Here is a 26,666-nt window from a genome sequence, read left to right on the forward strand (position 1 = left end):
GCACGCCAAATACCGAGATCGCCTTCTCATATTACTCAGACGATTCAAACGCACGAACGGAGCGAGATTTGTGAAAGGGTTGTTGACCAAGGCGGCCAGTCGGCCCCGACAAGGTTCGGCCCACGATGAATGTGCCTCTATTTTGCTAGTTCGCAGAGCATAATAACCTTCGTAAGGTCAACGAAGCGAAAGTACCTTAATACTAGGTATGCGTTCCTTATTTCGTGGCTAGCGACGCTTCTCTGACTTCGCTTAACAGAAGCTTCATATGCGTGCAGGGCTGCACGATTGTAGAAAATGTAAGGCATGTTAAGTCCAGATGAAGAGTTACTAACCTTAATCTAGAAAACGAAGAATCAAAATCAACCAATGTTTTCAACGCAAAACAAATGTACGAAAAGCACATTTTTTTCGACGGGTGAACTCGCGATCTGCTTGCGAGCTAATTTTGCGAACGTACTTCCTGGCTTAATACGTAACGCCCACAGTCTCTGTGTATCAAGTATTCGTGGAGGTTCAAGAGTCTTTTAGTGGGCAAGCGCTATTCAAATAATGATAAGTTTCTGTGCCAGCAATACTGTAAAAAATCTTTTTCAGAGAGGGGCAAAACAACATAAGCTAAGCTTCAGCTTCGTGTCCGCGGCATTCAGGTAGTTTCAGTTACTGCACCGTGGCCGAGTAGTTTAGAGTGTCAGACACTGCGCACCGCTCATACGTGGCGGTTTGGATACTGCTGGGTGCTTTTTTTATTTTGGTTTTTAATTTTTTTCTCCTGGCATGCTCACGGAAGGTGGTTTTTTTTCTTGTTGTAATCTGCATACAGCCCTTCAATGCTGGGAAATGTATTGATCCAAATTACGAGGAGCGTGCGATTTCAGTAGAAATGTAGTTCCTGAGCACCATTGTTTTTTTCGCCCATGATTGCCACTGTTACCACTGTTTAAAACGAATGCACCAATACCAACTTTCCAGACTGACAGTTCTAAAGAAGGAAGTGTAATCGTGCGACTAGGATGAACAACTACTGTTACGAATATAAGCACCACAAAAAGCAATTTTCTGAGATACATTGGGACTCCGAAGTCCCAACGTATCTCAGAGAATTGTTTTTTTTTCTGGTGCATTTCTATCTGTCAAAACTCTCACAAAAGTAATCTGCACATGCATTTATGGTCGTTATGATAAGAAACAGAGCAGAATAAAAAGGAACAGCGGTATTGAGCAAATATGCAGCCACGTATAATTTTTCTTCACTGAAATCCTCATACCAGCATCAAGCAATGATTTTTATAAAGACCACCTTAGTTGCGTGCGTTTATGCTGCTGCCTGACAGATGTTTATGTCCCCCTCCTTTCCCTTTTAAGAGCCAGAAAGAAGAGAGAAACAAACGGCGTGAGACCATCGCTTCCACAGCCTCAGATAGCCCCCCTCCGGAATTGACATTGCGGAACCGCTGCAAAAAGTAACGAGCGTCGCACGCTTGTTCAGAGGTTTCCCACGCTGAAAACGTATGTCTTCCAGCATAGTTAGTCCATTCGCAGCTGTAGGCTGGCTATAGAATTCATGTAAAACAAACACCAGCTACACAGGCCCGATTGCCTTTCCGCTGCAGTGGCGGCCCACTTGCACCCCTGCTATATCGCTTCTCGGCGGTGCCACCAGAGGCCGCCACAGCGCAATGAAAAAGCCGGATTCTTAAGCCGAGCCAAGACTGGCCAACATCTGTCCCCAGCGCGGCTACACCTCATCAACCCGCGCTCATACGTGACCCCCAGTGCCCATTATGCCCCGCAAGAGGTACAACTGAACATCTTTTGTGGCATTGCCCTGCCTTTACCGTGGTTCAGGAGACTGCAGTTCAGTCTCTCAGCGTATGCCGACCTGGTACCCTCCAGGAGTGGATCAATCCACCATCGCACGTTGGATCATCGGAAGCACTCCGGCTCTGGCGGGCTTTTCTTCAATACTCTATGGACGAGAAAGGACCCGGCCGTTTCTTGGCAGAGTCGACCTCGGGACCACCCCACCTCGAAGACATGGACAGCGGCCCCCCTCCCCCTCCAGCATAAACCCCCCCATTTCTGTCGCGAGGTTTATAACATGTACAATGCAGAAATAAAGACGTGAAAAAAAATACGTTGTTCTGTTTGTCGGGTGGCAGTGACTCATCTGAGATCTGACGATTCAGACGACATGTCGACTGCGCAGGCGAATGCGAACCATGTGCAATTGTAGCAGACGATGTGGCAAACGTCCCTGATGCCACGGAAACCGTGACGTCATATTCTCCGTCCTGCATTTGAATGGCCGTTTTGCGCACGACGACCGAATTTGAAACTGATTGGAATAAATGCGTTATAATTATTTCTACGCTTGCAGCTGACCCCTTCCAGTACGATTTTTGTAATTACTGGACCACTAGGTATTCTTTACAGCATAAAAACCAGAAAGCGAGAAATTTAGTGTCAGTACTCCTATAAATTTGAAACATCTAAGACCAATCTCTTTAACCTCATGCTTGGGAAGGCTATTGGAACATATCATCCTAGAAAGACTCACACAGCACATTCAAGATACACACCAGCTCCAACAAAAAATGATAGGTTTCGGGGTAGGTCTATCTATGCAAGGTATTCAGCTCCAGCTATCGCACAATATTATAACTCTTCAGATAGCCTAGACATGGCAGCAATAATGGCACTCGATCTGGCCAAGGCTTTTCACATATCCCCCATGCTGCAATTATGACAGGGCTAGAATCAACCAACCCAAGAACCCACACACAACTTCATTAGGAGCTTTCTTAGAAATAAAACTGCAGTACTTAACATAGGAAGCATCACCTTGACCACTATTTCACTATCAGACAAGGGCACACCGCAAGGGGCAGTGCTCTCGACACTCCTATTTAAACTAGAAATACCGAACATCCCCAAACAGCTAAATGCAATCTTTGACCTGAAATTCAGTTTGTATGCAGAGGATATTACTCCGTGGATGAGAGGCGTTAGTGATGCGTACATAGAGGAAGCGCTGTTAAAGGTTTCACAGGTGGTAATAGAAGCAGAAAAGGCAAGATTATCATGTTTAGCCAATGAGTCAGGAAGCTTTCTAATCCTTACAAAACGAAGGAAACAGCCACTCGTTAACATTAAATTACACATCTACAAAAATATGACTCAAGGGTCTCATCACTAAAAATCTTAGGCCTCAAAATTCAGACCAGGGCATACACTAAATTGCTCAGGACAATCGAAAGACATATCAACCAAACAATCGGTCTGATTCAGTGGATTTCAAACCGATGCAGAAGTTTAAAAGAGGAGGGCATCAGGCTGGTACAAACATTTGGTATCAGCAGAATCAATTATTTTTTACCCATCTACACCCAAGCACTGCAAAACTAAACAGTGAATAAGTTAACAAGGAAAGAATATAAATCCCCACTGCACCTGCCCCCGTGCACCTCCACAGCCACACTCGAGTGACTAGGAGTTTACAATGAGGTCGAAGAACTTATCAAATGTTACTTGATAAATCAATATGGTGATTATCGAAAATCCCCACGGGAGTACATATCCTGCATAACTTGGGAATCAAACAACCTCTTCAACAAGCTGGCAAACCCCCAATACTGCATGACACACACACAAACCTAAGCATTAGGCCAATTCCATGAACCGTGCATCCCAGACATCACGCATAGCAAAAAGAAAAAAGAACTTCAGCTCTCTAGACAAAATTTGAAAGCAAGCCCAGCATCATGTATGTTGATGCAGCTGAATATAGACATTCTGAGGCATCTGCAATCGCTGCAGTAAATGCCGGAGGATCCCCTCTGGATACTGCAACTATCGAGGCCCTCAGACCTGAGACAGCGGAAGAGGCAGCAATGATGATGATGATACTTGTTTGTTTTCCGGCGCAATGGCAATGAAGGCCAAAGAGCGTCAACACAATGGTCGTGTCGTTTCTGGTATAAAATTTTAAGTAAAATAGAAATGTGATACGTTACTGCGGGGTGTATAGAGCCCCTTACATAAAAACAAACTCTGGAGTGAGCCAGATGATTATGACGTCAGAGTAAAGAGTGAATGTTCAATCAAAGCTACCCCACTGAGGGGCTTAGTTATCATATGTGGTAGGAGATGCCTTTTAAAAATCCAATGTCTCCAAGGTAAGCAAAAAGGCGTTTATAGGAATGACGGGTTTGTCGCCTAAAAACAATGCTGGATTAAGTGGAATCATTTGAGTGTACAGCTCGTGGAAATGCTTCTTTCTCGCACTGTGAAAGTGCGGACATTCAACGAGAGCATGCATTACTGACAGACGATGTCCACAACTGTTGCATCGTGGCGGTGGGGCTCCATTTAAAAGATGGGAATTAGTGGCATATGTATGACATATACGTAGTCTGCACAAGTACACTTCTGCTTTTCTGTGATGTTTTTCTGTGTAGTAGCTGCCAATTTGGGGTTTTGTAGTGTGGAGTTTGTTTTCTGTCTGTGTGTCCCAGTGTTGCTGCCAGCGTTTTCGAAGTGTCTTATGAATGAGCGGTTTTATGTCAAGATGGGACAGCTGAGGGACATCGATTTCACAGCGGAGTGCTGCTGCGGCGGCGCTCTGGTCAGCGAGCTCATTGCCAGAAATTCCGCAGTGCACAGGCACCCAGCACACTATTATGGTCTGTTTTGAAGCATACGCTCACATTATTTCTTTAATGACCTTGTTCAATATCGCATTTCTACATTTTTTTGTTTTAGCGTAATGCTGTTACAACACTTAAGGAGTCTGTGAATATAATGGATTTTTGTGTTTTCGTTTGTTATGTGTTCCAGAGTTATTAAAATAGCATGTGCCTCTGTCGTAAATATACTTGGGTTTCTTTTCAGCGTTCTTGCACTGGAAAAGTGGGGACCATGTGCCGCATAAATGGACTGCAGGCTTTGAGGCATACGTATAAAAAGCAGTGTATGGGTACTTGTATTGTAAGTGTAGAAAGTGTTGCAAAATGAGTTCCTTGGGTGCGTGTCTTTTGTCAATTTCCTTGAAAGACATGTCACAGATGACAGGGAGCAGATTCCAAGGTGCAATAAACTCGGTGATGTTTGTTTTGTAGGTGTCTGTCAGGGTGACACCAAGGTCCTCTGCCTCTGCTCTCACTCGGAGAGAAAAAGGCAGAGAGAGTGACGGATGGTTCAAGAACAACCTTTCAGATGATGTGTTTCGAATAATAGCATTGAACGAATGATTCCTCATCGTCACTCTCACACAGTACAAAAGTGCCATGTATGTGCATTGGTGCTCTAAGCAATACTGGTTAGTTTCAACGTACAGGCTTTCTATAGGGCTTGTCCGGAAAGCCCCGGACGCAAGGCGAAGCCCTAAATGCAACACTGTGCCGAGCATTTTTAGAGCTGCTTTGGAAGCACAACCATACACCACGCTGCCATAGTCTATGCGCGATCGGACTAAACTATTGAAAAGACGGAGTAAACATGTCTTATCTGCACCATATGATTGGTTGGACAGTGTTTTAATAATGTTCAGTTTTAGTGCACTTAATTTTGAGTTGTTTAATGTGGGGGATAAATGTGAGCCTTTCTGAAACTTGTGTTCATTTTTGATGGGAACCACTACATTATTAATACGAACTTCAGGGTCAGGCCGGACTCCACGCTTCCGAGAAAACAGTACACATGTGCTCTTTTCAGGAATAATCATAAAACCATTTTCATCGGCCCACTTTACAAGTTTATTAGCACTAAGTTGTAACTGCCGCTCGTAGATTGAGGGATTACAAGACTTCTAGCTGATTTGAATATCATCAACGTACACTGAGTAGAAAATTACGGGTGGCAGTGCCTTTTGGAGCGAGTTTATTTTGAGAATGAAAAGTGTACAACTCAGTACTCCAGCCTGCGGTACTCCGTTTTCTTGAATGCGTATTCTAGAAAGTGATGCTCCGACCCTTACGCGAAAAGCTCGCTCAGACAGGTAGCTTTCCGTAGTGTTGAGCATATTTCCAGAAACACGGTAAGCTTTGAGGTCACGCAGGATGCCATAGCGCCACGCAGTATCGTACGCCTTCTCCAAGTCGAAGAAGATAGACATACAGTGCTGCCTGTGGACAAATGCATCTTTAACGTACGATTCAAATGCCACAAGCTGGTCGGTTGTAGATCTTCCTGAACGGAAACCTGCCTGGCAGCTATCTAGAATACCACGGTATTCTAAACAAGTACATGAGCCTTCTATTGACCATCTTCTCAAACAGTTTACCTAAACAACTGGTAAGTGCTATCGGCCGATAGCTAGAAGGAGAAGACGCATCTTTCCCTTGTTTAAGCAATGGCACCACAATTGCCTCTTTCCAAGCCGGTGGAAGATGTCCTGCACTCCATATCTTGTTAAACAAATAAAGGAGTGTTTCGAGGGTGTCTGCATGGTGTTGAATCATTGTGTATGTGATTGGGTCTGCACCTGGTGCTGATGTCTTACAAGTCGCCAAGGCAACTTTAAGCTCGTGGATAGAAAATGGACAGTTGTAAGAGCCTTGTGACGATTTCTTGATGTCCCTAATTGATTTGCGCTCAGCAGATGTTTTGTACCTCATAAATCTGTCTGTGTAATGTGACGAGCTTGATATAAGTTCAAAGTGTTTAGCTAATGTGTTTGCCTGGTCTTCTAATGTGTTACCAGTGGTACTAACGAGGGGTAAGGTTGTTCTGTGCCCTTTGAACTTTCTTACTCAGTTCCACACCTTGCTTGTGTCAGTGTAAGAGTTAATAGAACCCACAAAAGCTCTCCAGCTGTTGGTTTTGGCTTCTCGGCGATTACGCCTTCCAACTGCCTTGGCACGCTTGAACGGAATAAGATTCTGTGCCGTTGGGTACCTTCGGAGGTTACCCCAGGCCTTGTTTTGTGCTTTGCGAGCGTTTCAACCCTCCTCATTCCACCAGGGCCTCCTGGGATTTTGAGGAGTACCGGAGGTTTGAGGGATTGAACTCTTGGCAGCCTCTATAATGTGGGCGGCAACAATTCTACAAGCTTAATCGATCTGTAAGTGTTTTATGAATGTGTAGGAGAGCTGTGACCTTTGCTTAAGGGGAGACGCGGGTCGAAAAGTCGAGTTTTTTTTTTCGAATTTCACCTTTTCTGTTTTTTGTTGCTTTATCAACTTTATACATTACATTTTGACATCTGCAAATATCACACCGTAATTAGCATCAGAAGTCGGTGAAAAACGCGTCTGAGTGAGCGGCAGTGACGCGCGGCATCACGAAATTTCTGCGAAACTTGGTGCTGTTCACGTGCTCGCGGGGCCGCATGGAGAAAAAAAAAGCGTGCGGGGCCGCAAAGAGAGCTGTCCGCGACATTGCGGCCGCTGCCTCGTGTAGAGTTGTCCTTACTCTCCACGATCCCGGTTCCTGAAGTCTCGTATGTTCACGAAAAATCTAAAAAAAGCAACAAAAAGTTTTTCCTGCCATTTCAAAGCGCACGCCACTGACGCGGGGCCGCCATTGGCTGACAGCGCCCGTGTTTTCTTGCCGTAGTTTGCTTCACTATTTTCCGGAGTTATTTTCCACTGTTTTTGTGCGATGGCAAGCCCGAAAAAGACCATTGCCGACCACCGGAAATACAGAAGTAAGAACAAGTTCAGAGGGAAGCGGCGGAGGACGTACAAGACGGCCACCGCCGACAAAAATGTCCCCGACGGGCCAGCGGCCGCTAGGCCTAACATCGACCACGGCAATGTCGACCATGGCAACAGCAACGGCGAGATCAACGCTGCAGTGAATTTTGTGACTGCATCGCAGAAAATGATCGCGTTGTTCGAAGACGACATCAGGCCGAATGCCGATCGTGCCGAAAGCGTAGTGTTGTGCGAGTTGGGTGCACTGACGGCTGTCGTAGCAGGCGCGGCATGCCCCGTTTGTCACGAGCGGAAACCCGCAGTTCGGGCACCAAATAAAAAGTGGAAAGGCCTTTCTGCATTTCTGGAGTTGCACTGTGAGAATGCGGAGTGCTCGGAGAGCATCCTTTCATCCGCGTACTCGTCGAAGCGGGTCACGTCAGATGGCGGCCATGGTGCAAGCAGAAGCTACGACAGCGGGAGTTCGCGTGACGCCTTTGCCGTGAACCTGAAAGTGGTGCTTGCAGCGCGTGCCGTCGGCATCGGGCATGAGCAACTTTCCCGATTTTGTGCAGTAGTTGGATTACCAAACCCTATGCACCATAAGACCTTCCATGCTATCGGCAAAAAGATTCACAGTGGAGCGGTGAAGGCTGTCGGTGAAAACATGCAAATGGCACGCAGCGTGACCAAAGAGGTGGCTGGTGATAGTGACGTGCCAGTCATGTTTGACGGCACATGGCAAAAAAGAGGCCACAAAAGCCACAATGATGTGGGAACTGTGGTGTCTTTGGACACTGGTTTGCGCCTGGACTATGAAGTGCTTAATACCTTCTGCCTGGCGTGCAGTTTACATAGAGACATGGGAGGCGACGAGGAAACATGGCAGGCGTTTCATCATCCCATTTGTGAGAATTGCGACTGTTCTTCTGATGCCATGGAGGCCGAAGCTGCAGTGCGCATTTGGCAGAGGACTGTGGACTATGAGATGCCCCTGCGGTTCACCATCTTCCTAAGCGATCGAGACAGCAAGGCCTACAACAGGGTCGGTGATGCCAACGTGTACCCCGACACTCCGATTTGAGCTTTGAAAAGGTACTGGAAGAGCTTGGGGTACGTCCTTCCGAGGCCCTGGTTACCCTCAGCGACCGCCGAGACAGCATGCGCATGCAGAAGATGAATGTGCGCCAGACCGCTGAGGCAAGGGCACACCGTCGCAGTGCAGCCAAGAGGGCCTGGGTGGAAGAGTCCTGCCGCACCAGCCGGGAAGGGAAAACCTATGGTGCTGGAGAGTTTTAGACACCCGATATGCTCTCTGGACATGTGTGTTTGTGTTCAGCACAAGTTTCGTGCTACGGCATCTTTCACTTTTGTAAATACACACTTTCAAACTTTCAAAACGCGTCTTTCTCATTTCGCAATTCTGGCCGATTTGCATTTTTTGCGGGGCGTGTTTCAGGCACTTAGAATGGTCATACGATAATGAACTTTGGCTCACACATTGAGGAGAGTGCGTAGAGTGCCGATATCTACTTGATTCATCACTACCTCTCAACCGTAAATATCTATTAATTAATTGAATCGTAGCTGAGTGGCAAAAAAAAAGTACTTTGCTACACAGATATTTTTTTCATAGTTTCAAAGTTTGAACACAATTTCTAGCTAGATATCGGCACTCTATGGCTAATAGGGAGCAAAAAGAGCTGTTGAACAACTTTCTGCATGAACAGATAGTATGTGCGAAAGTTTCCAGAAAACTTATCAAGTTTCACCATTACTTGCAACATAACTCACAAACTATTGCACTCATGTAAAAACTTATTACAGATTTGGAATCAGGAGGAAAAACTACATCAGTGGTCCAATTTCTGAAGCTCTAAGTTGAATAACAAAAAAAGTGTTTTCGAGGAGCGTCTCCCCTTAAAAACCACCCAGTCTGCACGGGTTTGTTTAAACCTTTTATGGTAAATGGAACTCTCAGAGAGTGTATCTAGACACTTAAAAGTTACAGGGAAGTGGTCACTTTCATAAGGGTTGGAGTCCACAGTCCACTCGATTCAGGGAAAGAGGATGGATGAACCTATTGGTAAATCGATATGTGAGTAGGTGTTATGGGTTGTGCTGTAGTATGTTGGTTTCATTTTATGAATAATACAGGCACCAGATGACAGTAAGAATCTTTCGATTAAACAGCCCCGGCCATCTTCGCGTTCAGATCCCCACAGTTTACTCTGAGCATTAAAGTCACCCACAAATAGAAATGGGTCCGGTAGCTGGTTAATTAGGGATTCAAATTCTGGACTAGAAAGACGAAAGTCAGGAGGAGTATATATTGAAGCTATCGTTATTAACCTGTCGGCGATTATTACACGTACAGCGACCACTTCGAGGGTTGTGGTCAAAGGAACAAATTGACAGGGAATAGACTGTTGTATAACTATAGCTACACCACCAGAGGAGTGAGAACAGTCGTCCCTATCTTTCTAAAACACAGAATAGCGCTTCAGAAAGTTTGTGTTGTGATTGTAAGTGTTTCCTGAAGACATAAGATGGTTGATTGGTTTTTATGACGAATTTCGTATATGTCATCCAAGTTTTTCATTAAGCCCCTGCAGTTCCATTGTGTAATGCATTGTACTACCATAAGTGTTTAAAGAGAGAGTGCAGCATGTATCTGTATGTTGCAGACGGGTGGTGTTATCTATGTTACTAAGCCTGCGTTAGGGCCAGTTATGCGCGGAGCTGGTTTTTTCTTGCAGCCGATGTTGCCACACTGCTCGTTTGGCTGAACAGCTGACCGAGTTGGCGTGGGTGTTACATTCATGTCTTCATCCAAAGCAAAGGAGTATATGCAGGATCTCCCTCCTTTTGCCGTGGACCTCGGAGAGCGCCACTTGTGTTTGCCGCACGGGCCAATGGCGGCTGTAGTGGTGTTGTGCGCGTAGATGTGGATGAAAGGCTCCCCACCTCGCTGCCCACTGTGCCGAAGGGCGACAGCGCAGCAGGAGGGGAAAGCAAGCCGTCTTCACCTACGGTGTTCATTGCCACCTCAGCCGCAGTGGAATCCACAGGCTGTGGTACATTTTGGACAGCAGAAGCCAGCCCAGTGAGGGGCGGGGGTGGCACCAGGTCAGCGTTGCTGCACTGGGTCGCCACCGAAACCTGACGCCACCTCGCCCCCCGGTGAGCAGCGTCAGCGTAACTTCCTGAGGGAAGCATCGAATGTCTTTTTCGAGCTTCTCGCTAAGACAGGTTGTGGGTCACTTTCAGGTTTATGATTTCTTTCTTATTTTTGAATTTTTTGCAAGAACGGGAGTACGCAGCGTGGGGTCCTTCACAGTTAACACAGTGAAATTGTGTTGCATTACACTCATCTGTCTGGTGGTCGTGCTACGAGCATTTTGCATATGTGTTTTGCCTTCGACAGTTGTTGATACTGTGCCCGTACCTTTGACGTTTGTAGCAACGTCGCGGGTTTGGGATGTACGCCCTTATCTGACAGTGGAGAAACTCTGCTTTGACAGATTCAGGGAGTGTACTACGATCAAAAGTCAACATGATATGTTTGGTTTTGGTCTCATTTCCGTCGCGCCTTATTGTGATACATCTAACATGAGTCACTCCTTGCTCACGCAAGCGCTCAAGAATATCTGCTCCAGTTTCATTTATGAGTTCAGTTTCCGAGAGCACACCTTGGCAGCTGTTGAGGGTTCGGTGAGGTGTTAGTGATCTGTAAGTCACCTATGCTTGTCTGTTTTAGATGGTTAGCAGATTGTTCCTTAGTTCTGACCTCAATAAGCATGTCACCAGATGCAAGTTTCTTTGCGTCATAGTTCTTTCCAACTATGACCTTGGCGATCAGGAACACAGATTTCGAAGTTATTGGGGTGGCTTTGTCAGCAGTCTGCATGACTAGGAATCGAGGAAAGTTGTCAGGGTTGTTGAAAACGAGGTTGGGTAGGGCTTTAAAGATTTCTTCGGTGCGGGCCCTTTTCGGGGCCCGATCATTTCGAAGAAAGGGTTTAGGTAATACCATGCGCCATAGTATAAAGCAGGGGATGGGGGTACTTTCTTCTTTGACTTTACCCTGATGATCAAAGAGGTCCCGGAGCTCCCTGCCTGGTAAACAGACAGGGAGCAAATCCGCCGGAACTTGACCACGACTCCGACGGCCACCGTTTGAGGTTTCTCCCCTTCACCTTAAAACTCATTGCCACAGTCGGTTACAGCGTAAGTATGGGGGCTCGGGGTCCACGGTGTCGCCAACACCGTCACCAAAATTACTCAAGGTGCCCCATGTAGGGAAGGGGCATCAATGGCCTTAGCATTTTCACTCCAATCCAAACCAACCAGTAATCTCAGATTCGAAAACTGCAATACAAAATTTCGCAGCCGGCTTAATCACCAAAACAGCACCCAAAATCTTCAACCGAAACCTCCCTCTGTCCCCTGTCGAACTGGTGTGGACTCTGGCTTCAACAAAAACGAGGCACCTCACAAGAGTGGCCCAAGCCTCACCATCCTGGTGTGAACTAGTCTACACCAAAACCACGAAGCCAGATCTGCAAGGGATAGACTAGTGTTTTGCAATGAAATCATGCAATACTGGCTCTCCTGCCAGATCTACACTCTGGCGGTCAAAAACCTAAACAGCAGGCAAGCGCATGTTTGGCACCTCCTAATAAACATAGCTTTACCAAACCTTCGAAGGCTAACACACATTCAGCCATCAGCATACCCACCGCTGATTGCCTCCTATGCGGCGCCCCAACCAATCTATCTCACATAATATGGGCCTGCCCTGAAAATAACCTTCACTATTCACATCCAATGAGCAGTGGGAGGTAGCAATGCATAGCCCGGACACAAGTGTGCAAACCACGATGGTCACCCGACCAACCGACATTGCTGCCCAGTTTACGCCTGCAGCCATGAATATCCTCTGACCTAAGAAACACTCAATAAAATGTGTTTTCTCTTTGTCTTGTCCTGTAGCAACACATCTAAAGTCAGCAAAATGAATGCCTGTTTTAAGCCTGAGCTATAAAAACAGTGTTTGTTCCACAAATCACACTGCAAGCATTCCAACCTACCCTGTGTTGCCAGAACATGGGCGGCAGCAGCAGGTGCGAAGACCAACTTCTACCGCAATGTCAGCACCATCTCCTGAAGCAGAGAACTGCTCCAAGACACAAGCTTCAGCTCTGTCCAAATTTCGAACTGAAAAAAATCAATGGTCAGAGCAGCTAAAGGCAATGACAGATGTACAATGCTCACACAGACTTCAGTAAAACTTCGCGCTTCCTTCTGACTGCTCAATTTCACTGCAAACACTTAGTTGTAAGTAGAGAATTGCACAGGCATGAATTTAAAGAGACACTGATGTGCTTCGTAAATAATGCAGGATTACTAGCGCAAGTTGTAGTCTGGACTCTGTCGGCCGTGTTTCTACCACTCTCGCTGCATTTACGTGAATTTTTTCAACAGCAAAATCAATTCGAAAATGCTGTTTTCTCTCTGTATCCTCCTTGCCGATTTTCTGTGATGTTTTACGTGATGTCAAAGCAAGACGGCTTGGTTTGACTGCACTACTGCATGACTCACCAACCCTCCAACAGAATCACTCAGCCCGGCATTTATCGGCTGACCGCCATTGGGCCGTCGCAATCTGTTTGCTTAGTTGAAACAAACGGCCCTATTCTGGACTACACACATTCCCAGGGAACTCCAAATTTGCCGAAAGTCTTTTGGGATTGGCTTTCAATTTTGGTCACGTGCTTCTGGTTGACAAAACGGTTGAGTGTGCTTTCGTCATTTTGACGTTTCCTGACGTTTACTGTCAACAGTTCTAAAGTTTGCCTTATTTCTCTCTATGTGAAGTGCACAATTTTTGGCCGGCAAAGAAAACCTAGACGAAATGCAGCGGACATGACAACGTAGGCCTGTATTTGCCATTCAACAACATTATGGCTTGCAGGGCATGCCCTCTCTGTGATTGGCTGAAAAGATGTGACGTAATGTAAACAGTTGAATAAGATGTATACGTCACACATTGGAGCATACAAATTATACAAACTGGAGCATAAAAATTGGAACATACAAATCATGGAGCATACAAACAACGTGCCGTAGTTTGCTTTTGTTTGACAATAAAACAAAAATTATTTGCTTAGCGTAACAGCAACATAAGAGGGCAGTACAAGCCTCTCCATGACAAAGAACCCAATGCATGGCATTTGTCCACACTACTCCTAGTAAGCTGCTGGGTCACATGATCAAACTCAAGAAAAAAATAAAGTGACTTTTATGCATTACTGTGCCGATTGAAGCCAAGCTTGACAAATGACTGAATCAGTGACATCGGTATGTTCCACGTTTATCAGGAATAGCGCTTCACTGCCCTTATGCGTCATGCAAGCGGAGATCACGACAGTCTTTTTCTGTCATCACGCCGTAAACTTGTAACATGGCAGCAAATTAAAGCGTGGTGGCAGTGGCGGCTGGGAAGGCGATAATGCAGCAAAGGTTGCCAAGCACAGAGCTCAACTATGTTACTAAAAGAGATTGAAAGAAATAAAAAGATATGGTAAAAAAGATTGTGTGATGTTCTTTAGCTCAACATCCCCCTTTCGCTTGCTTTTGGATCAACGTTACTTGATCGCCTTGTGGTGTTGACGCCAATTTTGACCTGCAGAAATGTTTTTCTTGCCGACCTCAGCTACCACCTAAATTTTTATAATACATGCCAAGGGTTTTTATACATTTATGGGCAATATTTGATACCTTAGTTGTGATGAGTGAAGCGTCAAAATACACTGCATGTCGTCCGAGCTACAGGTGCATCATGCCACTGATTGCTTATGTTGTGCTACGCAAAAAACATCACAAATTCCCTGCGAATTTGTGCAGTCGGGAATAGGGCCCAAAGCCAAGACATGTTTGTGCCTGGAAGAATGTCCCTTTAGTTTGTCAGTCTGTAGAATGTATCAAGCTCAAACTCCAAGTCGCCCTATGCAAGCACACATCGAAGCTTTGCTCACTCGTTCGCTAGTAGAAATATCTGACAAATTGACGGTGGGAGAAGAGTCAGCAAAGTTAATATAGGTACTGAATAATTAAAAAGAACCAAATCTTCTATCGTACAGCATAAAACGAAGGTGCGTAAATACTTTTTGCGCTGGGTGAACTAGCACAGCAGTCAGCAGCACAACCACACATTTGCGAACGCTTTCCCTCTAAGCAATGCAGTCGCTGAATATCAGATATGGCAATTTAGGTAACACTAACTGCACAAGCGCCATTCAAAAAATAGTCATCTAACCTGCTTGAAATGCCAAAAGTAGAGAAAAATGTAAACTGGCTATACATTATATACTTTATATTTCCTCTCCTAGCCCCTATGGCTTATGACCGAGTGGTCAAGAACACTACATATGTTGTTTTGCAATTCGCAAGTTCGAATCCCCAAGTGTATGTTTTTTTGTACTTGATTTGGTTGTTTTTGGCCAATGTTTTCTATGCTGAATTCACCATATTTGCACTGCAACATTCACTGCCAGTAACGTCTTTTGAGTAACGGTGCATTTCTGCTGTGTCTCAGGGAAGTGTTGGCGTGATCAGCAAACGTACGGCGGCATGTGCTACTCTGCTGCTACTTCGCAGCGCGCTGCTGCCACCTTCCAGAATGTTGCAAATCGTGTTTGAACCTCCTGCGCAAATGTCCCGTGGTTCGGATTAGCCCCGCACAAGAGAGCAGCAAGCATGTTGTTGCATATCGTATTTGAACCTCCCGTGCAGATGCCACGTGGTTTGGATAAGCGGAGAATGCAACAGCATCTGGGGAAAGTGTCCATGGGAGGGCGCTCCTTGGCGGCGACACTGAAACGTGTGAAGGAAAGGCAGTGAAAGAGATGACGCCGTAGCTGCACTTGTCGTACTGCACTTTACCCTTCGCTAGATGCTCCTCTCTGTTTTTTTTTTTCGTCGCTGCTCCGTTCGCTCACTCGGTTACGCAGACATAAACAGACGCCGCTCACGTGAAGCCCAGGTAACGTATGCCAAAGGGCTGTTCCCTAAAATGACTAAAACCTATCGTCACCGCTGACACTCAAATTCACTTCAAGTAGCTGTGAATCCCTCCCGGTAGAAGAGAAACTTCCCCAGTAGGAATGCTGGCTTGAGCCCATATTTATTTTTCAGCTTGGAAGGCCTTCCGAGAGACATTTTCGCCAGTGTCTTTCACGCCTGAGCACGCGCCATCCCCAGTTGCCGGTTTATGCTTGCAGAGTTTGCTGGTAGAAAAAGAAGGGCGTGCACGCACACCTAGACTTCCTGCTACTACCGTTGAAATGCCAGTTGTGCTGGTATTTTGATGTCAAAATTACATGGCTCAATGCGGTTAGTCGGCTGTCCTTCTCAATCAGGTGGTTCGGGTGTGGGTTGATGCGTTACAGAGACATCTTACACACGCAGGGGGCATACGAGGGGGAAGGAAAACGGACGACATGTTTGTACGCGAGAATAGCGCTCTAGGGCTTCCCGGTTTTAAATCATTATGGGACAAATGCATGCTGTTTGTTTAGAGGAAGAAGAGCTAAAATCGAAGCGTTGGCCCGAACACAAGCGCGAATGGGTGCAAAAACAACGCAGAAGTACTGGCGCCGCCGTCACCACCTCAAGTTCAGCTCGTGGAGTAGCGGCGAATCCCTCCCAAATGAACAGCAAATTGCCCGCTTGGAACGCCGGCGTGAGTCAATATCACTTCTTCAGAGGGCTTCCAGGGATAATTTTCGACGGCGTCTGTCACTTCTAAGCACGCGCACATGACTGCGTTTGCTGGTTTAACCGTGCAAAGGTCTGTAGTGGAGAATATAGTGGGAGGGGGGAGGCAAGCATGCACGCACCGCTATAGGTTTTATGGCCGCACTGATGGATGGCATGTCCGTTATGCTGGTGTGAGATTTAAATGCGAATGTTAAACGGCCCAATGGGACCTGTCTGGAGTCCTTAGTGGTAGAGCGGATTGGGTTTGTGTGTTAGGTCATGTTCAGAATGCCGAAGCAAAACCCATATCGTGATCTATGGATGTAAAAAAAGCCATGTCACGCAGTTGGGTTGGCTGAGACATGAAATGACATCATTCTTTAAAGTTATTACGACAGCTGCGGCAACTCTGAACGCAGCCTTACACAAACAGTGGATGCTTACGATATGGGAGAGACAAAGGCAGCTCCATGTTTATTGGCAAGAACAAAGCTTGGACCCATCAGAAATTCATTCCGCTAATTGGCTAGGAAATATGCTCCATCGCAAATTACGATAAACATGTTTTGTTTCGTGCACTCAGTGAACTGCTTCCAGCTTTGCAGGTCATCCTTCTTCACAGATTAGAAGGGCACTAATTTTTTGTTTGTTTGTTTATTTTTAGAGTATAGTCCTGTTTATATGTATCCTCTCGCACTCTTTTGTCTCCCTTTCCTGCCTGCCTGTTTTCTCTATTCCCTAGGCCACAACACGAGCAGGCATTCCGGTGTCCACCCTCTGGTGAGACATACAACGCCTGCCAGTGGACTTTCCTTTCAATGGAAATGATCAATTCATTCATTCATCTTTTACTCAGCAGGCTAGACTATGCAAATTTGAAAAAAAATAAGTAAACTGAAACCTTGCTTTTTTGTAATCTGGAAACTATACACAAAAATGCAGACTTGGAAGCTTGAATTTTTCCGTTTTTTCGGTATAATTATCTTTTGGGATCTGTATTGAGTACCCTGAAATTGTTGCAACATCTGCTCACCTGAACACTGGGCACTCTATGAACACATTTTGTTTCCCAGCCTCAAAATATCAGCGGCACACTTGGAACAATTTATATTTCTCACAAAGAATAAACCTTCATAGCTTCCAGACACTGCCATGAACAAAGTATAAAACAGGATGAAAAACTATAACACAACTTGCTTTTTTTTCAGCCATGTTCCCACTACGCTAGAATGCTCACATAAGCAGAAAGAACATGAACTCTAACCTGGAAATGTCTTTTCGGTTTGGCAGCTTGCACTGATCAACTTCACAGCGCACTGTGTACCTGCAAAGAAAATTCAGTCCATAATGCCAACTGCCAGCGACATCTAATTGGGGAAGTACCTCTGGCACTGGTAGTAACGGCGGCTTGCGTCTTTTGGCTGCAAGATACAAGCCGGTTGGAGGCTGCACCCCCCCCACATTGTGCAACACGGCTGTCACGCGTCGAGGATGCTGCACGCAGTACGGCTTCTGTCAGTGCTGTGCCTTCTGGAAGTAAAGAAACACAACCACAGATAAATTTACATGCACGAAACAATAAAAGGATTGGCTGTAAGCCGATCCCCAGTTTCACATCCCGCAGATGACAACGTAGAGACCATTGATCACCAGCTATGCCTTTGGCAGACTCCTGGTTAACCAGTTGCTTCGTGGTCATACAAACTGATGAACCATTCGCACATTTTTAATAATTGAAAATAAGAGCACAAAATTAGACAAGAACGAGGAAAGGGAATACAAGTACTTCTTGTTCCCTTTCTTGTTCCAGTCTAAGTTTGCGCTTTAGTTTCCAAATATTTACGGCACTAACAAGCTGATTTCCCCATCTTACTTTAGTGCACTTCAGTTCCTTCTGCACTAGATACGATTTCAGGAGCTATCACACTCCCACTCTGGATGTTCTATACATGTTTCGCTGTTACTAGTTTCTCACAGGCATTAGTGCCACTTGCTTTTTATAAAAAGATTAAAAAGTTGTACGGACAACGAGCTGAAACGAACACGTCCCCTTTTTCTAAAACACAGGTCCACTACCTTTTTATGTAAACCATTTTTATAGTGTGTATTGCCATTATGAAGGCCTATATAATTATAACAAAAGAGATTGAATATGTCATAACAGTGGTGGTGAGCACAGCATGCGCGAAACACATACCACTAAGGATAAAGGAACTACAGTGTATCATTTATTTAAATTCAATGGGACAATTAAGATCGATTTTCACATGATTCCACCTGGAGATCGCTGCAAAAATTTCTGTGATAATCAGTACAAGCTACTGAAGCCAAATATACCATTTTTCAGGCATCAAAAGTTGGAGTCAATACTCCCTTAAAGGGGTACTGACACAAAATTTTGAAGGCGAAATAACTTCGGAGATGAATTAGTGTGAACACACATATATTATCTGCAAAATATCAGCGGCGAATACAGCCTAGAACATATTTAAAATCAATTTTAAAGTGTCCAAAACGCAGCCGAGCAGCCAGCAGAGGACCACGCGCAATCAACATCCCGTGGATATTTTGTAAATAAACAACATCCAAACACGTCACGAGTTTGTGTTTGCGGCTTCCGCACTGCCGGCATTTTTCGCCGGCTCGCCCGGCTAGCCGCTCCAATCGGAGGGTGGAGCCTCTGCTCTCGAGAACGAACGACCCGATCATTGGCGGCGTAGGCGCCGTGATTTCGACGGCTCATCAGGCAGCTGGCCGCGATCAAAGTTCTACAGCGATTCCAGGCACTCTGTTTTTATTACTTTTTATTTACATTGGACGTGAAAACGTGCCGGAGACATGTGCTGTGCCACTTAGCGGCCACGGCCGCGAAGTGGCACAGGCCGGCGCAGATAGCTCGAGTGATAGCTTGTTACCGCTGCACAAAATTGTACCCAAGTCTCAACCATGGCAGCTTATATGAGAAGGGAGTTAATGATGCGATGGCGGGTTGCATTAAAAATTGTCATCTGCACCGCTTACGAGAGCGGCAATTGAATATCCGCCGCAGTGCTAAGACGAACTCATCTGTAGGCGGACCTGTAGGCAGACCAGCCGGCTGTTCCCAGCGTGCTTCTTGCCACCCACTGTCTCGAGCGTCGCGTGTCGTTCTTTAGCCACGGTAGCATTTGCACTAGCACCGCCCGCGTCACGTCCACGGTCGCTTTTTACTTAAGCGGCTCATGAGATCAGTACGTGGGGGCATTCGCAGAAACTGCCGGTTATGCGGATTCGACAGTGGTACGGCAGCTCTGCTCTGTGATATCCCTCCGACGGTCACGTGGTCAGCTTTGTTCACACAAAATCCATCGTTTCGCGGCACCCGCTGAAACCGAAACTGCGACTGCCGCATATGTCTCTAATTAAACAACCATCGCACGCTGAAGCAAATGAGGTTTCTACAAGTGATAAGTAGGTCACTAGCTACTTATCGCAACAAAAAAAAAAGATACAGAATTTTTGTGTCAGTGCCTATTTAAGGTCATTTTTCAGGTTTTGTGTGTGACACAGGTATTACAGAGCCTCTTCTCAGTGGCTTACATTGGTAAGTGCACTCCAGACACAAGAGAAACCACTGGCAAGAAGTTGACTAAGCAATTTCGACAGTAAGAACCCGCACTTTCTGTTTGTCACCTAGAACAGTAATTCCCTTTCTTTTATAAAAATATGATTTGTGGAGATAAGGGTAAAACAATCATCAAAATCAAACAAAATTTCCAGCCTTGCTGATCTACAGGGCGATCCAAGTTAAGTCGACAGGTTTTTTTAAAATTAGCCGCTTAGTTGTACGTGAAGACCACCTCTGCTGTAAGGTTATGCACCCACGGGGACATAAATTGAGGTGGTAAATATTGATGTCGGTGGCTTAATTAACTAAAATTGCATAATTAACTTTTTACTGACGGCAGTAAACAGACATGTTTGTATTGAAAAGTTAGGCACAATAGTGTTTCTAGAAAATTTCATTTGGTAGAATTCTTCTAGTGCATCTGTAATTTGAGATATCGAAGTGCGAAGTTTAATTGCCGTTTGCGTGATTACGCATGCAAGGGGGTGGCAGCCAGCGGAAAGCTCCTCCCTTTCGTGATGTAGCTGCTGCGTACGAAGTTTAGTTTGACAACGGGGTGGAGGCAAAAGTGATAACTGGCACCGTTCAATCTTCGCTTGCGTAATCGCAAGCTGCAGTTCTCGGAACCGCTATCAAAACACGGAACCAATCAGCATGTATTGATGGTACCAACTGTGATTCCGAGATAAGAGAGCCAGCGCTGAAAGCGGTGTGGGGGAGGGGTGGGGGCTATGCGCATGCGTGATGGTATCTAGATGAGGGGGCATTGTGCTAACTTCGGATAGGCAAAATAAATTCAGTGTTCTATTCTAAACATTGCAATCTTTGTTGAAATAAACAAAGGTATTACCCATGCTAATGAATTTTTTTCTGTGGCATCGGTACAAGAATGAAGAGGCAGATACACATTAAACTATTTACACGATGTATTTACAGCAGTGGTTCCAGCGATAATCAGTTCAGATCACAGCTCGAGCCAAAATTACTTCGGGGTTCTCGTCGGGCAACAATTCGCGTCATCCAAGCGGCGAGCTAATATTGATGTAGCACTATTTAAAACTCGCCGTTCTCATGCACAACTGCCACGTCTTTATGGAAACCTATTAAGATATCAGTGCTTTAAATAATGTTCGAAGTGCTTTTCTTCGACAGAAATGCAAAACATAAACCGCTCTCCCACTGACTGGGTAACTCTGCGCACTACTTCTGGTCGGATGCTGATGGCAGATGTTATCCTGTTCTTCATATCGTTAATGTCAATTGGCTCCATTGCAAACACTTGATCTTTCACGTAGCCCCAAAGAAAAAAGTCGAGTGGGGAAAGGTCAGGGGATCTTGGTGGCCAACACATCGCTCCTGCGCGCCCAATCCACTGTCCTGGAAAATGGCTGTCCAACCAGCTTTTTGCAGAGGTGGAGAAATGCGATGGGCTCCATCATGCTGGAACCATACTTTTCGCAAGTCATCTAAGGATAGATCGCAGGCAAAGTTGTCGACGACAATACGAAGTACTTCTTGTGTGTACTTCGTGCTGTCCAGGTTGCCCTCAAAGAAGTAGGGTCCAATCTGTCTCCTGGTATGCCACACCACACGTTCACATTCCAGCGAACTTGGTGCTTGTGTTGTCGCAGCCAGTGTGGGTTCTTTTGTGACCAATAATGGGCGTTGTGAACATTCACGGTGCCATTAATCCAAGCCTCATCTGTCCACATTACTCGTTGTAGGAAGTCACTGTCTTCGTCAATCTTGATGAGGCCCCATTGCAGAAGTCCAGCCACCTTTTGAAGTCTGCCTCACTTAGGTCCTGGTGAAGGCAGACATGGTACAGATGAAACCCATGCTTTTGTAGAACTCTTGCGACTCCGAAGCTCCGTCCTGAATCGGCAATCTGTCGGATGCTGATTTCTGGCATCGACGTTACACACGTGAGAACGTCAATTTCGAAATCTTCATTGACATTTGTGTCTCTCTTCTGTCACTGACGGTGGACAGAGACAGTTGTGCAAAATCGCCGGAACGTTGTTATGAACGTTGACCTAGACGGTAGTGGACGGTGTGGGTGGTGAGCCGCGTACAGCCGCGCCGCTAACAGGGTGTTTACATCCGTCCTGGCCATTGCAAGTGCCACGTCAACTTTTGTTTCTGTTGAATACCTTGTCCCGGTGGAAGCAGCCATTGCAGCTTAGTGGGTCGCAACGCTTTTCTTGATTGTCGTTTGACGAGCAGCGCTATTGCAGCAGCAGGCCACGGCAATGAAGCTAACACATTGAGAAGATAATTTCCCAGTGCGGTCTCAAACCGTGCTGAAAATGTGCCGTAAAATTATCTCCCGCTCCCAGCTGTAACCCATTAAAGTGCACTGCGCACATCACACCGTGCTGCTGTTCCTTGATTTCGAAAGCCAGGAATACAAGTGTGCCAGTTATTGCTTTTGCATATGCCTCCACCCCGTTGTCAAACTAAACTTCGTACGCAGCAGCTACGTCCCGAAAGGGAGGAGCTTTGCACCGGCTGCCACCGCCTTGCATGTGTAATCACTCAAACGGAAATTAAACTTCGCACTTCAATATCTCGAATTACAGATGCGCCAGAATTCTACCAAATGAAATTTTCTAGAAACACTATTGCGCCTAACTTTTCAATACAAATATGCTTGTTTACTGCAGTCAGTAAAAAGTTATTATGCAATTAGTTTATTAAGGCACCAAAATCAATATTTCCCACCTCAATTTGTGTCCCCCTGGGTGCGTAACCTTACAGCAGAGGTGGTCTTCACGTACAAATAAGCGGCTAATTTTAAAGAAACCTGTCGACTCAACTTTGATAACCCTGTATATCAAAGTAAATACCGAAAGGGTCGTGGACGGTATTGCTTCCTAGGTGTTCCGCATACTGAATCACACATTATTTTCAAGACACGAGTCTGGTTTTATTGCAGCGTACCTTTCACTGACACCTTCATGAACGTTGAGTGGCACATTAGCTTCGAAAACTGTTTTGAAATGACTATAGCAGGTGTTATGAGCCTGGGTTGCATCGCAAGGAAAGCAGTATTATCCCAAAAAAGCATTCGAATGGAATAGGCGGCCCCACCACTGAACTACTGCCAAGACCAGCGTATTAGATGCAACGCATCTCTTTAACTCGCCTTGTTTCGCGTCGTCGCGGCGTAGTCCGCATCCCTCCCCCATTCTCCTCGCCGCGGCAGCTGCGCACTCCGCCGCTCTCACCGCAGCACCATCTGTGCGTCAACGCGGTCAGCGCGCAGCTTGCGCTCGGCTGCGCTCGCTCCCGTCGCCATGCCAGCTGTGCGTCAGCGCGCAGCTTGCGCTCGGTTAAAAATTTACACCATCTTCCCGCGAGGGGAACCATGGGGTAGATGCGACACATCGGGGGTGAACATGCTGCGTAAATAGGATACACAACAACAGCAATCCACACGCTGACATCGCTAACATAACGAAAACGCAACGGCAACCCCCGATGCGTTGCATCTACCCCATGGGTCCCCTCGCGGGAAGATGGAGTAAATTTTTTATTAAACAGGCCGTTACTAGACAGGGCCAACAAGAGATAAGGGCATACACTGGACCGGAGTACCTGCGTACCTTTATCCCTTGTTGAAATCTTGTAAAGCGCTGACTTCAACGAACCGAATTTCAACCAACTCACAGAAAAGAGTTTTAACACCGTTGCCGTGTTTGTGGTTCTGTTTACCATGTTACTGTAAGCCGGGGTTTCGTTTACCGCTGAAAACGGTAGGACACGTGTCGTCTTAGTACACCAATTGCATTTTACATATTCCAGTTGCTGTGGTTCAGGTAGCGACATGTGACGAATTAGTCTCAAAACAAACCACACATAATTTCGCTGCTCACAGATATTTGCTTTCGTTTAATGTAGCCCGAGTGTTTCCCTTTCCAGATTAAGTGTTCACAACAAGATTAGTTGTCTTGAGAATACTGTAGCCGTCCCCTGTATAGGTCTAAAAAAAACATGTAGGTGGTGCCATCTACCAACCAGACTAGGAACCAAGATAAACTAGAGTTTACGCCTGCACAACGTATTTAGACATGAAATGAGTAAAATATGTTATAGTAATTACTCAATAACCTATGCTACCTTGCCCAACACAATTTTGGAGACGCAAAAACACTCTGCGAGCTCAGAAACATATGTGAGCTATTTGAGGCGGGCGAGGCTTAGCACGAGTAGGGGCGACCATATTGCTCCTCTACACAAAAAAAAAAACTGGTCGTTTGCAATGTTATAAACAACACTAAATACGATTATTTTAACCGGCTGTAGCAGGCATCAGGCACTAAGCGCAGCATGTTTGCTTACATGAAGACAAAGGGTGCGCTTCGTGTGCTAGGTAAGCTACGTAGCGACGGTAAGTTACCGTGGACCATAACTCTTGTGCATGCGCAGTCGCCTCCCATAATCACAGTGTACGGTAACGGGAACACAGTAACGGTAGGCTGAAACCATCGCCTCCTGTATTTTACAATGCCAAACGCATCGCCCGCTGCCCAATGGGAGTGCGTGGTACTCCTGCAATACCCACGTCGTAAGGTGAGGCCCGGACCTTCACCTGGATCACCGGATCGTAACTAAATTCGAGAGCAGCTTGTGCCTGGTTGTCAAGGCAACCAATGTTTGAGATTGTCAAACAGCGCTCTCACCAGCGATGGAAAACTTAGCAACGCGGTGAAGCAAATTTTGCCAACGTTGCCGCTTTCCACCGCGCGTCGCCCTAAGATTAACTAGTCACGTGACTAAACCACTGTGGAGGCTAGAAATTGCGGGAGAGTGGCAGGAGTAGAAGAAAACGGCTTCATGGCTGCTCGGGGCTGATGCATTGGGCATTGAAAAAATTACTGCCCCTTCCCTCTTAGAAGAAGGATTTGACTGATTAATTGCAGGGTTTAACGCGCCGACGCAAAGTAGGCGATAAGGCGCACCGTAGTGGAGGGCTCCGACTTTTGACCACCTGGGGACTTTAACGTGCACCGAAATCTCATACACACGGGCGTTCTTGCTTTTCTCCTCCATCAGAAAAGCAGCCGCTACGGCAGGGAATCGAACCCGTGTCCTCGTGCTCAGCAGCCAAAAGAAGGATGACCAGTGAAGCTGGGAGCAGTACACAAAATGCTTGAAACAAAACACGCTTGTTTGTAATTGGTAATTGAGCAATTAGCACTTATCCCAATGAAACTTTGAAGGACTCGAGATTTTGTCTAGTGCACAAACATATAGCTGTCTGTTTCCGTCCCTCATCGTAGGCATCTCACTGTCTGCGTAACACACCAACTGAAACCCTAACCGCTCGACCATCAAGGACAGCTGACAAGGCTCATTAGGCCGCGTGACTTCTACGTCTGAATGTCTCACCAGCACAACAGGCATGTCATCTGCAGCGGCATGAAAACTAGCTGTGCATGCACGCCCCTGTTTCGACCCCCTAACCAGCGCAAGAAAAAACCGGAAAGGTGATGAGCGCATGCTTAGGCGTGCACTACACGGTTGAAAAGGTCGCGGAGAAAAACTTTCATGTTGAAAAAGAAATATGAGCTCACGTCGACGTTCAAAGCGGGCAAGTCGCTCGGGTAACTCTGATAAGGGCGCTACCGCTCTTACCAACCGAGTGCGCAGCTTGTGAAAGAGGAATCGGTGGTGGTGAGGGGAATAGCAGTTGTTAAAGCGGTGTCCGCGGTGGCAAGTACACTACTGAAGATAACTGCGGCCGAAGGGTGGCCGTCAGGGGGGCGACAAATAGGACCTGACTACAGTGACGAGGCCCGTCGCTTTAAAATCTGCACTACAGTGACGGCGCCCCATCACTTTAACAGAATCACTACAGTTACGGGGCCCCCTCAATAGAGAGTTTTAGCAGTCCGTTCGTTACGTTCGTTACATTGCTACCGGGTTTACCGGGACCCGACTGCGCATGTGCCATTTGTTCCGCACGCGGCCCACGTCTCTCCCGGCGCTCTGCTTTCCGTGTTACCGTATCCCGCAACCGGCTTGCGTTGCTCTGGTCGGCTCGGGTGTTGGAAACTTTAGGCTTAGCGTCCTGGCAAATATTTGATCGCCGCTATCTGTTCAACTGCGAATGACAATCCGTAACACAACTTTTCACCACACTATCATCCCCTTTCTCGCATGTGAAACTTTATTTGAGCTACAACTGCCGTGAGCGACCGGTGACCGGTAGCCTGTTTCGATACTTCCGCGCAGGTATCGCATCTCTCGGCCGCTCGGCGCACCGCGGCATCCACGGCCGGTCAGCATAGGCTTGCATCGCGGCAGATATATCTGATCGCCGCTTTTAAAATAAGCCCTGAGAACAATCCCTAGCACAATTTTTCACCACACTAACACCTACTTTCTCGCAGGTGGAACTTCGTTTTAGTGATCAGATTGATTCAGAAGAGCAGCGACAAGCGGTTGCTACCGTGGTCTGCGCCGGTTCGAGCCGCTGAGTGTGCCGAGCTGGCAGGCGCGACCGGCGTGTGCGCGGACTGTTTCCGATGCAGAAAACGCTTCACGATTGCCTGCTTTATCCATTTCTTGCGTACAAACGCGCGGAATCTACAAATTCAGCTCAGCGATCGTCGTAGTTGACCATGGAGCAAAAACAGTGGGCGGAGCGGCGC

The 26,666-nt window shown here is 46.4% G+C and overlaps 1 protein-coding gene and 1 long non-coding RNA gene across 2 annotated transcripts in view; one reads left to right on the forward strand and one right to left on the reverse strand.

Moving 5' to 3' along the window:
* The window catches only part of LOC144158552 (uncharacterized), a 32,553-nt gene that overhangs the window by 4,328 nt on the left and 1,559 nt on the right, over positions 1-26,666 (reverse strand). The window contains exons 2-4 of the long non-coding RNA XR_013320120.1: positions 17,784-17,930; positions 17,665-17,724; positions 12,731-12,857 (exon numbers count right to left, since the gene is read on the reverse strand). This is a non-coding gene — a long non-coding RNA (uncharacterized LOC144158552). The remainder of the gene's footprint in view (positions 1-12,730; positions 12,858-17,664; positions 17,725-17,783; positions 17,931-26,666) is intronic.
* LOC144157736 (uncharacterized) lies at positions 7,345-8,994 on the forward strand. Its single transcript, XM_077688512.1, has one exon. It carries the CDS (start codon positions 7,603-7,605, stop codon positions 8,719-8,721), a length of 1,119 nt encoding a protein of 372 aa, XP_077544638.1. The 5' UTR covers positions 7,345-7,602; the 3' UTR covers positions 8,722-8,994.

This window comes from Haemaphysalis longicornis, unplaced genomic scaffold (assembly GCF_048455015.1).
Source record: "Haemaphysalis longicornis isolate Haplotype H1 unplaced genomic scaffold, Haemaphysalis longicornis Haplotype H1 scaffold_10, whole genome shotgun sequence".
In the NCBI taxonomy this organism is placed as follows: domain Eukaryota; kingdom Metazoa; phylum Arthropoda; class Arachnida; order Ixodida; family Ixodidae; genus Haemaphysalis; species Haemaphysalis longicornis.